The sequence below is a fragment of the Pinus tabuliformis genome, chromosome 1_2, assembly GCF_031772625.1.
Source record: "Pinus tabuliformis cultivar Carrire ecotype Pingquan chromosome 1_2, CPIR1, whole genome shotgun sequence".
Classification (NCBI taxonomy): Eukaryota; Viridiplantae; Streptophyta; class Pinopsida; order Pinales; family Pinaceae; genus Pinus; species Pinus tabuliformis.
The window spans coordinates 975346949-975360456 of NC_142298.1; the positions used below are offsets into that span (position 1 = coordinate 975346949).

A 13508-nucleotide genomic window follows, 5' to 3' on the forward strand; every position below is an offset into this window, starting at 1 on the left:
ACCATTGAACAAAAACTAGATGCAATTATCAAAGGAATGGACAGACTGGGAGATAGAGTAGACACAATTGAGAGAAAATCCCCGTGGGATGGTCAACCAAACAACATTGTCAGAAATCCAAATTTCAAGAAGAACCAAAATCCTGACACTGGAAAGACGGGGCCTGACCAAAATATTAGGCCCCCATTTTAAGAAAATTATGTTGAAGCCTCAACTTCTGATGAACCAACATAAGACACTCAAATTAATCTAATGGGACTCAATAATGAACAACAAATTTTCTTGACCCAAGAAGATCAAGAAGCTAACATTCTTGAGCAATTCCAAACTCAATCAGGTGAATCATTTGACTTTAGGGAGGGATATGATACAGCGATTTATGAAGTCCATAAACAGTACAATCTGAGGAGCAGAAGGATAGATGTCCCTGAAATTAGCAAACAGAAAGATACCAAGCAGCCTAACAAAGGTAAGATCAGTAACCCCCTGTACATATTCTTTCTAAAACAGACCCTAACCTAACTAATCCAATCGTTGAAGATATATCAGACAATCAGCCACCTAACAGTTAGTCTTCCACTGTGATTCCTGCTAAAAACAATGTAAACTTTGAAACGGGAACTGATACTGTTACCCGTTTCGTAGAGATAGCAAAAAAGTGACCTGATTTGGAAAAGGGGTGATGCAGAACACACATGTTTTTTTTAGAGCATAGTTTTTGGCACTTTAGTTTTTTTTATGTACATCACGTTTTAGAATGGTAGTGATTTTCATGCTGATTTAAAAAAGTGAGCATTCTGCATCACACTCCTTTTTTAAAAGCCCTGTTTTTTGGCTTTAAATTTTTTAATGTATAAAATGTAAATAATTATTTAGTAAATTTGATAATTTTTGAAGTGGTCGTTTTCTCCACATTTTCTTGTTTTTTATTATAATTTTAAATTTTTATTTCGTGAGGTTTTTACTGTTTTGCATTTTTAAATTAGAAGGTCGATATTTAGACTTTTCGATATTCTACATATTTATACATCCTTAATTAATTTTTCAATCGACATGAAATAATTGTTTCTAAAAAACAATATTTTTTAACAATGGACATAAAAATAACAATTTTTAACATAAATATAACTAAAAAACTACACGTTTTGATAATTTTTTGTTAGAATTGACATGTCAAAATCACAATTTTTATACGATAATTTTAACTAAAAATGGTTAAATAATAGCTTTTTCTACGAATTTCATGTCAAAAAAATAATAAAAATCACTTTTTTTTTTCAAAAAATAATGATTAACTTAAAAATCAATGCAAAAATCACATATTACCCCCTCATGCAAGCGCCACCCGGGCCGCCCACACCCTCTCGTGCAGGTGCCACCCAGGCCGCCCGCCCCCGCCCGCAGGCGCCACCCGGGCGCGCCCCCTCGTGCAGGCGCCACCCAGGCCGCCCGCGCCCTCGCCCGGCAGGTAGGGCGACCCTGCCTGCCGGGCGAGTGCCCGGGTGGCGCCTGCACGAGGGCGCCCCCGCCTCGTGCAGGCGCCACCCGGGCCGCCCACGCCCTCGCCCGGCAGGCAGTGCGACACTGCCTGCCGGGCGAGGGCGCGGGCGGCCCGGGTGGCACCTGCACGAGGGCGGCCCCCCTCGTGCAGGCGCCACCCAGGACGCCCGCACCCTCGCCCGGCAGGCAGGGCGATTCCCGAAATCGCCCTGCCTGCCGGGCGAGGGCGCGGGCGGCCCGGGTGGCGCCTGCACGAGGGGTCGCCCGCCCAATTCAATGAACGCCATAGAAGAAGTTTATAGAATAGCAAGAGCGCAGTCCATTATTGCTCTGGGTTCGACAGTTCCAGGTTACTGGTTCACAGTCGCATTCATTGACCGCCTGCGTAGGTTTAAAATTCAGCTGTTGGGATTTTTCCTGACGACGGTCCTCATGTTCGCGATTGCTATTCCATACAACCATTGGAGGGGCACCCCATGTGAGAGCGGATTCTGCGGCGGAAATCACGTAGCATTCATGATACTTTATGCCCTCACCTTCTTCTTTGCAAACTTCGGTCCAAACTCCACCACCTTCATTGTGCCCGCGGAAATCTTCCCTGCGAGGCTTCGTTCCACATGCCACAGCATTTCGGCGGCAGTGGGTAAATCTGGAGCCATCATCGGAGTCTTCGGTTTTATCTACGCTTCTCAGAGCACTCAAGCTGCCCTAGTGGACAAAGGCTACCAGCCGGGTATTGGCATGAGAAATTCTCTGATTCTCGTAGGAGTATCAGACGCCCTGGGTTTCCTTTTCACTTTCCTTGTCCCTGAAACAAAAGGCAAATCCCTAGAGGAGCTCTCCGGCGAGAACGATGAAGAGCAAGCAAACTAGCTCGAACTTTCTCAACCCGCAAGCAGAACTGCACCAATAGCATAGCTGGAAATCTGAATTTGCTGGAACAAAGTTCGCGATAAATAATTTTAATAGCGACTACAATAAGCTAATCTAGTCTTCTATAGCACTATTGTAATTTATATCCTTATTTGGACATCTACTCGTGCTAATATAATTCATATGCTTATTTGGACTTTACTGTCCATATAGAACTACTAGATGAGCATTTCAGCTTTTTGTGTGTCATAATTTCTAGTTCCAGTCCGTATTATGTGCGTTATTTTACAGGTTATATGTAAGTGTGATCGTTCCATAAGGTTATTCACTTTGTTAGGTGTGCAAATATTTCCTTGTATGGGAATAATAAGCTCATCTGAATGTTTTATGTTTGGTGATTTGTACTCCAGATAACTCATAAAATTAAGGGTCTTCATTCTTTAATGCCATGAGATTGCATATTAGTTGGACGCTCTGTGTGCACATAATTTTACAAACTAAATATTCGTGACATTGGTGGAGAGTAGATCAGGTTCCGTCGAACCAGGCAACTCTTTAGCGTCTCCGGAATTCAGTTACACGTTTTTTATTTTTTATATCTTTTTTAATGTAGAAACAGATTTAACATTTTGAAAATTTATGAGGATGCATTTCAGATTCAAAATTCAGAGAAATAAAAAAATAAAAAAAAACAACATCAAATTAAACTATATCAATAAATCCAATTAATATTTTACAAGTTAGGAGTTAGGCATTGTTTTCTGAAATAAACTCCATATGACTCCGGACACAGATCTGCTCTCTCCGATAATTTCATGTCTCTGTTAACATTGTCTTATGAAGCAACTACTTCATGATTATATCTCGTTTCATCGAGAGAGCAGTCTATACAGGCGTTTTGGTTGGCTGAATTTTGTGGTGAAATGGATTTCTAGGTTTATACTCATTCAAATAACTGGATGTTACAATTTTAACTTGTAATTTTCACAAATCATAAAAAATTCTACTGCATTTGTAAACACATCCACGTAGAAATGTAAAATTCTTTTGCAATACAAATAACATAGAGGAAACTGCATTCCAACTAATAGTGTTCACGGGTGGACTGAAAATAATTGGCTTACTCATTAGCAGTAAATGCGCGGGACTGTATATGGCCCCTAAGACCAGGGGACAGTTATCCAATAATGAGCCTATACAGCCAGGCTTATTTACTGCCCATTAACAGGCCAGTTATTTGTTGCGGCCACGCGTAAGTGTTCAACTCAACAACCATTTAGCGCGTGGAAAATACCATTAACGTGGCTTAGCTTTATGTACTTGGAGAACGCTTTAACCGCCTTTTCGATACCTTGAACTAAAAGTACTCTGGCAAAACAATGTTTAACAACTTACAGTGCTCTGCGATGTTCGGTTGTGGGCAGGAGCGACAAATAAAGTGGGGCCAATAAAGCACTCTGTACAGAGTGTGGGGATTGATAAGTTAACTAGTATTTTTACGAAGGGACTTTTTGGATTTTTATTTAGCCGAATGATTTTTTTTATTTGAAAAAAATAATGATGGTTGAATTTGTAAAATTTAGTATTTAAGGTATTATTACAGTAAGGGTATTGTTAAGATATTTATTTTTTTTATTTTTTTTGGGTAAAATAGATATTTTGTTTTAAAAGGGAATTTTTAATTTTAATTATTTTATATTAAAATTTAATATCAATTAAATTGTTTTAAATATAAGATTTAAGACAAAAATATTTTGAAACAAAAATATTTTAAGACAAAAGTTTGTATTTAAGACAAAAATAGTTTAAAGCAAAAATATCTTAAGACAATTTTAAATTTAAAAGACAAAATTATCTTAAAACAGATTCCGGGAATTGCCCTGCCTGCCGGGCGAAGGCGCGGGCGGCCCGGGTGGCGCCTGCACGAGGGCGCCCGGGCGGAGGGGGGTTCGGGTGAGGCGGGTGGGTGGGTGAGGGTGCCGGGCGGGGGGCGGGTGAGGGGCGGGGCGGGCCGGTTGGAGCGGGCAGGTGAGAGGGTGCGGGGTGAGCGGGTTGGGGGAGAGGTAGGGAGCCCGGGCGGAGGGGGATTCGGGTGAGGCGGGCGGGTGGGTGAGGGCGCCGGGCGGGTGGGCGGGCGAGGGCACCCGTAGGGGTGAGGTCGCCGGGAGGGTTGGAGCGGGCGGGTGAGGGGGTGCGGGGTGGGCGGGTTGGGGGAGAGGTAGGGAGCCCGGGCGGAGGGGGGTTCGGGTGAAGCGGGAGGGTGGGTGAGGGCGCCATGCGGGGGGGGCGAGTGAGGACACCCGAATGGGTGGGGCGGGCGAGGGCGCCCGAAGGGGTGGGGCGGTCGGGCGAGCGAGGGCGCCCGAAGGGGTGGGGCGTCGGGAGGGTTGGAGCGGGCGAGTGAGGGGGTGCGGGGCGGGCAGGTTGGGGGAGAGGTAGGGAGGGCGCCCAGAGGGGTTGGTGAGGGCGCCCGGGTCAGTCGGGCGGGCGGGCGGGACGGAGTAGGGAGAGAGTAAACAAATAAAACATTTTTAAAAAGTTTGAAAATTGACCCTAAAAAAAATCATTATTCCAGTATCATCACTTTCGTTTTGAAGCTATATTTTGCACGAAAATTTCGTAGTAAATTTCGTAGTCACTGCCATTTTTAAAACACGTTCAAAATTGACACCTAAAAAAAAAAACATCGTTCCAATATACACACTTTTCGTTTTTAGCACTGTTTTTGATGTTTTTTTGGGGTTTTTTGGCCAGAGTTCCCATTTTGAGTTTATAGTTCCCGTTTCAAAGTTTACATTGTTTAAAGAAAAACAAGAACAGCCTCTAGAACATGATTTGGAAAACATTTCAGCACATAATCCTACACCTAAGGAAGACAAAAACGCAGAAAATTCAGCTATCCGAATTACAAAAACTCAAATCGAGAAACCTTTCATTCTTGAGACAGAAGTAGGCAAACTAAAGATAGTTGTTCCATTATCAGAATTAGCTAAACATGATGTCTACAGAAGTCAAATCAGCAGATCACTCAAAATTTCTTTGAATGAGAATTCAGAAGATTTAATAAATGTTTTTGATGACCAACCTGAATTGATATTTGGCCCTGAAGCAAATGGAAAAACAGCAGAGGGACAAGTTCCTCCTTTTTATGTGGCTTTAAAAATACATGATAAGATACTCCATAACGCCATGTTCAATTCTAGTGCCTCCCATAACTTAATGCCTAAATCTGTAATGGAGAAACGTAACCTTGACATCACCAGGACATATAAAGACCTTTTCTCTTTTGATTCAAGTCAAGTCAAATGTTTGGGTTTAATCAAAGATTTATGTGTGTCACTTGTCCAATATCCTGCCAAAACCATCTTAATGGACATAGTAGTAGCTGATATTCCACCAAAGTATGGTATGTTATTGTCTAGATCTTGGGGTGCAAAGCTTCAAGGATCCCTACAGTTAGACATGTTATATGCTACTATTTCATTATTTGGTCAACCAAAGAGACTATACAGAGAAACCTTAATGAAGTATGTAGTAAGTAGTCAAGAGAAACCTCAAAATTTCCTTATCTACTCAGTACATTCAGACATGGATTCTTTTATCCTATACAATGCTGAAATTGATCCCTCACACGAAAGGAAAGTTCTAACAGCTGAAACAGAAAAAAATTGCAAGTGACAAGTCTAGGGCCCGAATCCAAGAGATCTCATAAAATCATGAAACATCAGATAAACCAAAAGAAAATGAAAAACCAGATCTCCCTGCTAAACATATCCTTGAAACTCCAGATGCTAATTATAAACATGAAATCCTTTAGTACTTAGAATTTGATGGTTCTGTCAACAAATTAGGAGCAGGAGCAGGGGTCTGGGTGCACAATCTTCAAAACAATCATGTTGAAGGTCATGCCTATAGGTTAAACTTTAGATGCACTAATAATATGGCTGAATATGAAGCTCTGTTGCTAGGTCTTAAACTGCTGAAGAAATTGGGAGCAATTAGAGTGTCAGTCATGGGAGATTCTGATTTAATAATCCAACAGATAAAAGGGAAGTTCTTGACAAATGATCCCAGATTAAAATAATACAAAGGAATAGCCATAGAGATCCTCAACACATTTTTGGAAACTCAGCTTGCCAAAATTCCAAGAAAACACAACTTGCAAGCTCATAGCCTAGCAATGTTTGCCAGCACCTGTAAATTGTCATTTGAAACAAATCATCAATTCACAGCAGAAATTAGACACAGGCCAGCCATACCTGATAATTTAAAGAACTGGCAAGTGTTTGAAAGTGATAAACAGATCAACAATTTTTTGACCCTAGAAGAGGAATTTTCCAGCACTAACATAGATGTAGATACATTTAGTGAGTTTGATCCAGCCAGTCAGATACAAATAGACATTTCAGCAAAAAATACAAGTCAAATGCTTCATTCAGCAAAATTCACCAGAAAGGAAATTCAAGAGCTCAAAAAAACAGATGTTGATGAGATTATTGAAGGAGAAACTGAAATTATAAATTTGAAAGACAACAATTTGCCCAAAGGATTAACTCCTTTGAAAGATCTCTTTGATTTCAATGATATTCCAAAGAAACCCCAAATGGAACCTCCAAAAGCAGACATTGAGGACTACAACATAGGAACTGAAGAGAATCCAACAATGATAAAATTGTCCAAATCTTTGCCCCCTGATCAGAAGCTGAAGTATGTTGAACTGATCAAAGAATTCCAAGATGTTTTTGCCTGGAGCTATGAAGACCTAAAATCTTATGATACCTCTGTAATTCAGCATACAATACCCCTCAAGGAAAATCAAAAACCATTCAAACAAAAGCTTAGAAGAATCAACCCTGTTCTCCTTCCTTTAATTGAAAAAGAAATCAGACGAATGCATGATGCAGGGATAATTGCTCCAATCAAATTTTCAGAATGGGTGTCTAATTTAGTGCCTACAAGGAAGAAAACAGGAGAAATCAGGTTATGTGCTGACTTAAGAAATTTAAAGAAGGTTTCTTTGAAGGACAATTACCCTTTACCCAAAATGGATCATATTTTACAAAGGGTAGTAGGTGCTTCTAGGATTTCACTTTTGGATGGGTTCCCAGGTTTCAATCAGATTCTAGTTCATCCTGGTGACCAAGAAAAAACAGCATTTACAACATCATGGGGTACATTCAAATATGTTAAAATTCCTTTCGGAATTAAGAACGCGAGGGCAACCTTTCAACGAACCATGGACATAGCTTTTGCAAAAGAGATTCATGATTTTCTGGTTGTATATCTAGATGACCTCACTGTGTTTTCTAGATCAGATCAGCAACATTTGGATCCTTTGAAACAAATGTTCCTAAAATGCAGAAAATATGGTATATCATTGAATCCTAAAAAATCTATGTCTGGTAGACTAGAAGAAGGTAAACTCTTAGGTCACATCATCTCCAAAGATGGCATCAAAATTGACCCTACTAGAATTGAAGCTACTCTCCAAATACCTCACCCCAGAAATGTCAAAGAGCTTCAAGCTTTCTTAGGGAAGATTAACTTTTTGAGAAGATTCATATCCAGTTTGGCTAAACTAATAAGATTGTTGAACAACATGTTGAAGAAGGATTCAAAGGTTAAATGGACAATGGAAGCCAGACAAGCATTTGAAGAAATAAAAATGGCTTTAACCAGAACACTAGTCCTTACAAGTCCAAAATTCGACAGAGACTTCATAATTTTCTCATTTGCATCAGAACACACTATAGCAACTGTTTTACTTCAAAAAGATGATCAAGGATCTGAAAAACCCATAGCCTTTTTCAGTAAAGCACTCAGAGATGCGCCTCTGAATTACAAAATGATGGAAAAACAAGCCTTTGCACTTGTGAAAGCCATTCAAGATTTCAGAGTCTACATATTGTATTCACATGTAGTAGCTTATGTGCCAAATGTTGTTGTAAAAGACATCTTGACTCGGGATGGAATTGAAGGCAAACGAGGTAAATGGATAGCTAAAATATTGGAGTATGACATTGAAATAAAACCTACAAATATGGTAAAAGGACAGGGATTGGCTAAACTCATGACTGAAACAAACTTTCAAGCCCTGGACATTAATGAACTGGATAATGAACAGGAGATGGCGACTCCACAAATCCGCCAGGCCTTCTTAGAATCACCTTGGTATGCTGATATAATTCATGTATTATTAAACCTGCAGACTCCTACAGGGTTATCCAGAACAAAGAAAATATTTTTAAAAATGAAAGCTTCAAAATTTTGTATTTTAGATGGTGTTCTTTTTTGGAAAAATCATGAATGAATTTTATTGAATTGTTTGATAAAAGAAGAAGCTGACAAAGTTCTCAAAGAATTTCATGCAGAGGACTGCGGTGGAAACCTGTACTGGAAATCAACTGCAGATAAAATCCTAAGAGCTGGATTTTATTGGCCATCATTGTTCGCTGATGTAAAGAAGTTTGTCATTGTTTGCCACAAATGCCAAATTTTTGAAGGCAAAAGGAAGCTGTTACCCTTGCCACTGAAACCAATTGCCACTGAAAAACCTTTTCAAAAATGGGGTTTAGACTTCATTGGAGAAATCCATCCTCCCTCTTCTGGCCAACACAAATGGATCCATACTGCCACAGACTATTTCACCAAGTGGATAGAAGCCATCCCTGCTAGACAAGCCAATGATACAGTTATCATAGGATTCTTAGAGACCAATATCTTGTCTAGGTTTGGCTGTCCTGAAAAAATCATAACCGACAATGTTGTTGCCTTCAAGTCCAAGAAACTGATAAATTTTTGCAGCAAATACCATATCACTTTAGGCCATTCCACAGCCTATTACCCTCAAGGTAATGGTCTAGCTGAATCCTCCAATAAAAGCCTGATCAATATTATTAAGAAACTGTTGGAAGAGAACAAGAAAAAATGGCACAAGAAGCTTACAAATGCACTATGGGCAGACAGACTAACTACAAAGAGATCTATTGGAACTAGCCCTTATGAGTTAGTATATGGCATGGAGGTTGTGTTTCCTTCATGTTTAGGAGTTCCTATGATGAAATTTCTACAAGAAGCTCAGGTGGAACCCAATGCTATTCAAAGAAGAATAAATCAGACCATCCATTTGCAGCAGACCAGAAAAGAAGTGCACCAAAGATCCCAAGTGTTACAAGAAAAGCTCAAGAAAATATTTGATAAAAGGACCAAAGCAGAAGACTTCTACATTGGAGACAAAGTTCTGAGGTGGGATTCCAAGAGAGAAGACAAAGGAAAACATGGGAAGTTTGACTCCCTGTGGAAATGGCCATTTATCATCCATGCATTGCAAGGCAACAATACTTACTTTCTAAAAAGCCTAGATGGTACAGAAACAGAAGAAGGACCAATGAATGGTCGAATGCTAAAGCATTATTTTGATCCAATATTTTGATATATTCTGACTCTAACATGTACATAAAGAATTTCAGGATCGAAAAGCTTGAAAAAATGATCATATTGTTCAATTCAGCAGTGAGATGAGGAGGAAAGTGCAGAAAATTTTGACAGCAGTGAAGTAACTTTATCATTTTTTATTAGCCTCATTTCAGTTTATCAAAAATTACAGAAGAAGATTTGGGAGAAGACAACATAAGATCAAATAGTCGAAGTGAAAACTATCCAAAACAGATGTACAGTTGCCTGAATCGGCTTAAGAATAGTGTATATATTTTACAGCATCCTTTTGTACAGTTTCTACATTCAGCAAAGGAGGATTTCAGAGCATAGTAAAAGGTATTCACAAGGCTCTCTGACCTGTTGTTCTTGACTTTCTACCAGGGAAAGCCATCCCCAAGTGGAGCCAGTGTTATACTCCTATAGTAATAGGTGTCATATTTCATGATTGACTGGTTGAGCTCTATAATATGTTCATCCTTTTCTTGCTGTAAATGTTTCCATATTATCAAAAAATCAAAAAAAAAATAAAAAATGTAAAGAGGGTATACCCTAAAATAAAAATCAAAGGGTGAAAAAAATAAATGGTCAAAAGAAAAAATGAAAAGAAATGAACCCCAAATAAAATACCAGGAAAGTGTGCAAGTCCAAATGCCACTAGTCTTTCATTTTCTGTAAATAAAGCATTGTGTGCAACTTGTCAAAATCATGCCACAGTTGATGAATGGCCAAATAGCTTATTCTTGGCCAGTTCATGTTTGAATTCCATGTTTTAGAGATAGAGAATAAAAATCTGTCCAAACTGTTTAATCTTGGCAGATAAGTAGATAGATAGAGAAACAAAGGAGATCAACTATCTAATCTAAGCCCTTGGAAGAAATAAGTGTAGACTTAGATAGGCTTATCATGCAAATAAAAGAAAATTGATGAGGGTTTGCCAGTCTAAGTGCACCCAAAAGAAAGAAGAAAAAATTTTAGGCAAAGTAGGCAGGGTAGGTAGACTGGTGTTGCAGAATGAGACTTGTGATAAATTTTGTCTCTCAAAATGTTAATCTTACCTCTATCACAGGTACCATGGCAGATATTTTTTGGAGCAGCTCAAGCGAGGCATGACTAACTCCCCTTCATACTATTTCCCCAATCACTTATTAATTTCCCCCAATGATATTAAGATCTGCTTAATATCGCCAAACTATCCTCCATAAATCATTCATCTCGTTTCATGAGAAGTGCCTAAGTAAAACCCTTTTACTTAGGAAAATGTACAAATATCACATAAACCCTTGTTTTCCCTTTTTTGCCTAAGTGTTTTAAACATTATTACTTAGCGCTTTTATATTTTCATAAGCCATATTAACTATTAACCATTATTATATAAAGATCCCATACTTTACTTCCCAATCTCGTATTGTATATAAAATATATTTCCCAAATATTACTATCCCCGCCCTCGGTTAACTATAACCATAGCATTGTACAAAGAAGGGATTAAAGGTTTATCTAAAACCTTTTATTAACCTTCGCGCTCATAAGGAATTAATTAACCTTTGGTTAGTTAATAATCTAACCCCGATAACCAATGAAGTCAGCCCCGACGCATTAAAAAACTTTGATTTATTGTGTCGATCCCGCGCCTTAACCATCCGCCATCTCCACTGAGCGCCCACCGTTCGATCGGCGCCCTCACATCCGACGGTCCGCATCTATTTCGCTAGCCCTCCACCGCTGACATTAAGTCTCGGGGAACCAGCGGTATTGTGCCTGTATCAAGGACATGTGGCGCGCTCCCGGGTTGTTCGTTGCCCCTCCACCCAAAACCACCCAAGCCTGAATGTTGTGCGGGCAAAACAGCTTACTGCCCTCCCGCTGACCCTTCGCTAATGTCATCCATACCGTATCCCCGATGACGTCATGTTGACATCATCTGTCCTTTAAACCAAAATTTCCCGCCAAAAATCATTTTTGTTCAATAAAGGGTAAAAAAGGCCATTTTGTTATGTTCTTCAACATATGGCGCTCCGCGCTCTCCAGGTACTAAAATCAACTGAGTTCACCGTTTTTTGTTTCGACCGCCAACAGACTAGAAAGCTCTAGTGTCAGCGCCGCGACCAGTCTTTCAACCTGCACAGTACGTTTTCTTCCTCTTTTAACATAGTTTAAAGCAAACAGATGGATTTACAAAGCTTGTAGAAGAGTGAAACCGACATATACAAAGATATTTTGGGCTAAACATCGACAGATATGAACAAAGAAAACAGGGTACGCAACAAGTCAAAGAGTATCAGAGGAGCGTTAAAAGTGTATTAGTGCAGAATTAAAGGCAAATCAAGTCAGAATTAATGAGTATCGAAGCCGACTAAGATAATCAGATCAGAAGTTAAAGAACAGTTAAGGCAAACAGTCGGAAAAGAGCTACAAAGGACACCTACAAGCCGAACCCTAAAGAGCCAGCCTCCAACACAGCATAAGTTAGTTGTTTCTACTTTGCTTGTAAATCACTTTAGGTTAAACTTAGATATTATCTCACAGCTTTGATGAGATACCTGTTGTACATGTTTTGTTGTATAAATACCCCCTCCATTAGAGTTTTGAAGAGGTTGGGTCTGTGTATATTTCTTAGACTTTGTTGTAATACTGAACTTTTGGAATAAAAAAGTTGTTGGAATCGAACTGTTGTCTGGCTTACTAGAAGAAGAATTGATGCAGAGGACTTGTCACAGAATTCCTGAATCAACCCATGGATCAATGAGTACTTTCTACAGTTTCTTGTCTGTTATATCATCTGTGTTTCATAAATCTGAATGATAAAGCAAAAGATTAATTCAGAATTTGCTTGAATGCACTCTGTTTTCAGTCTTTATTATTCTCTGTGTTTTCTTTAGAATTAGTATAAACAGTGAATTCTTAATTGCTCCTCTTTTTCCTGATTCTTTCATGTGCTTATTTGCTAAGGAATTCTTAATCGCTCCTTAACAGTAATCATCCATTTTCCCTCTGTCAATATGTTGAAGGATTCTTAATTTCCCTTCATCCGTTTGAGTCAATTCCATATGATTCCAGCCTTTAATTGTTCCATGTTTGACTAACTTGCTCTGTGATTCCATCTTCTGTTAGAAACCAAATCTAGAAAGCCTGTTTCTTTGACTCCATCATGCCCAATGGACTGAACTCTTCAGTTTCACCTCACTATTCTATTGAATCTCACCACCCAAACTCAAAACAAAACCCTTGTACTTCATAACTAGCCTAATATCTTTCAAAACAAAGCTAAATCATAAAGGGAGAGCCCTCTCTGGATGCAGATTGGTTAGAATCTATATCTAAAAGATTGGTTTGTGGTTACCTCGGCCGTATTCCCTTTCTTACAACTTTTGGGAACAAACTGAGTGATAACACAATGGAGGTAGCAATAGGCAGGTTCATGGTCAAATTTGTTGCTTTAAGGCAAAAAGGTCTACCTAATCCATTGGTGATTAATCACAGTTTGATGCCACATGAAGACTATGATAAAAGAATCAGAGAAGTGGCAAAGGAACAAACCAACAGTTCCTCCATGAAAGGGATGCCTACAGAAAAAGTCCTTTACCAGGCTTTTGAGAACCTTTTTTACCTCCAACATGAGGTAAAACATCTTTTTGTAAATAATCCCAATTTTGCAAAATGCACAGAAATTGATGAAGTCTACAAAAGAATGGTAAATA

General features: G+C 39.3%; 1 protein-coding gene across 1 annotated transcript; it reads left to right on the forward strand.

Moving 5' to 3' along the window:
* Nucleotides 1-1776: 1776 nt before the first annotated feature.
* On the forward strand, nt 1777-2373 carry LOC149209250 (inorganic phosphate transporter 1-1-like). Its single transcript, XM_089398553.1, has one exon. The coding sequence runs from the start codon at nt 1777-1779 to the stop codon at nt 2371-2373; it is 597 nt and encodes a 198-aa protein (XP_089254679.1).
* Nucleotides 2374-13508: the final 11135 nt, after the last annotated feature.

What these genes read in the sequence shown, in the direction of transcription:
- LOC149209250 (XM_089398553.1), top strand. Translation starts at nt 1,777, where the DNA reads ATGAACGCCATAGAAGAAGTTTATAGAATAGCAAGAGCGCAGTCCATT.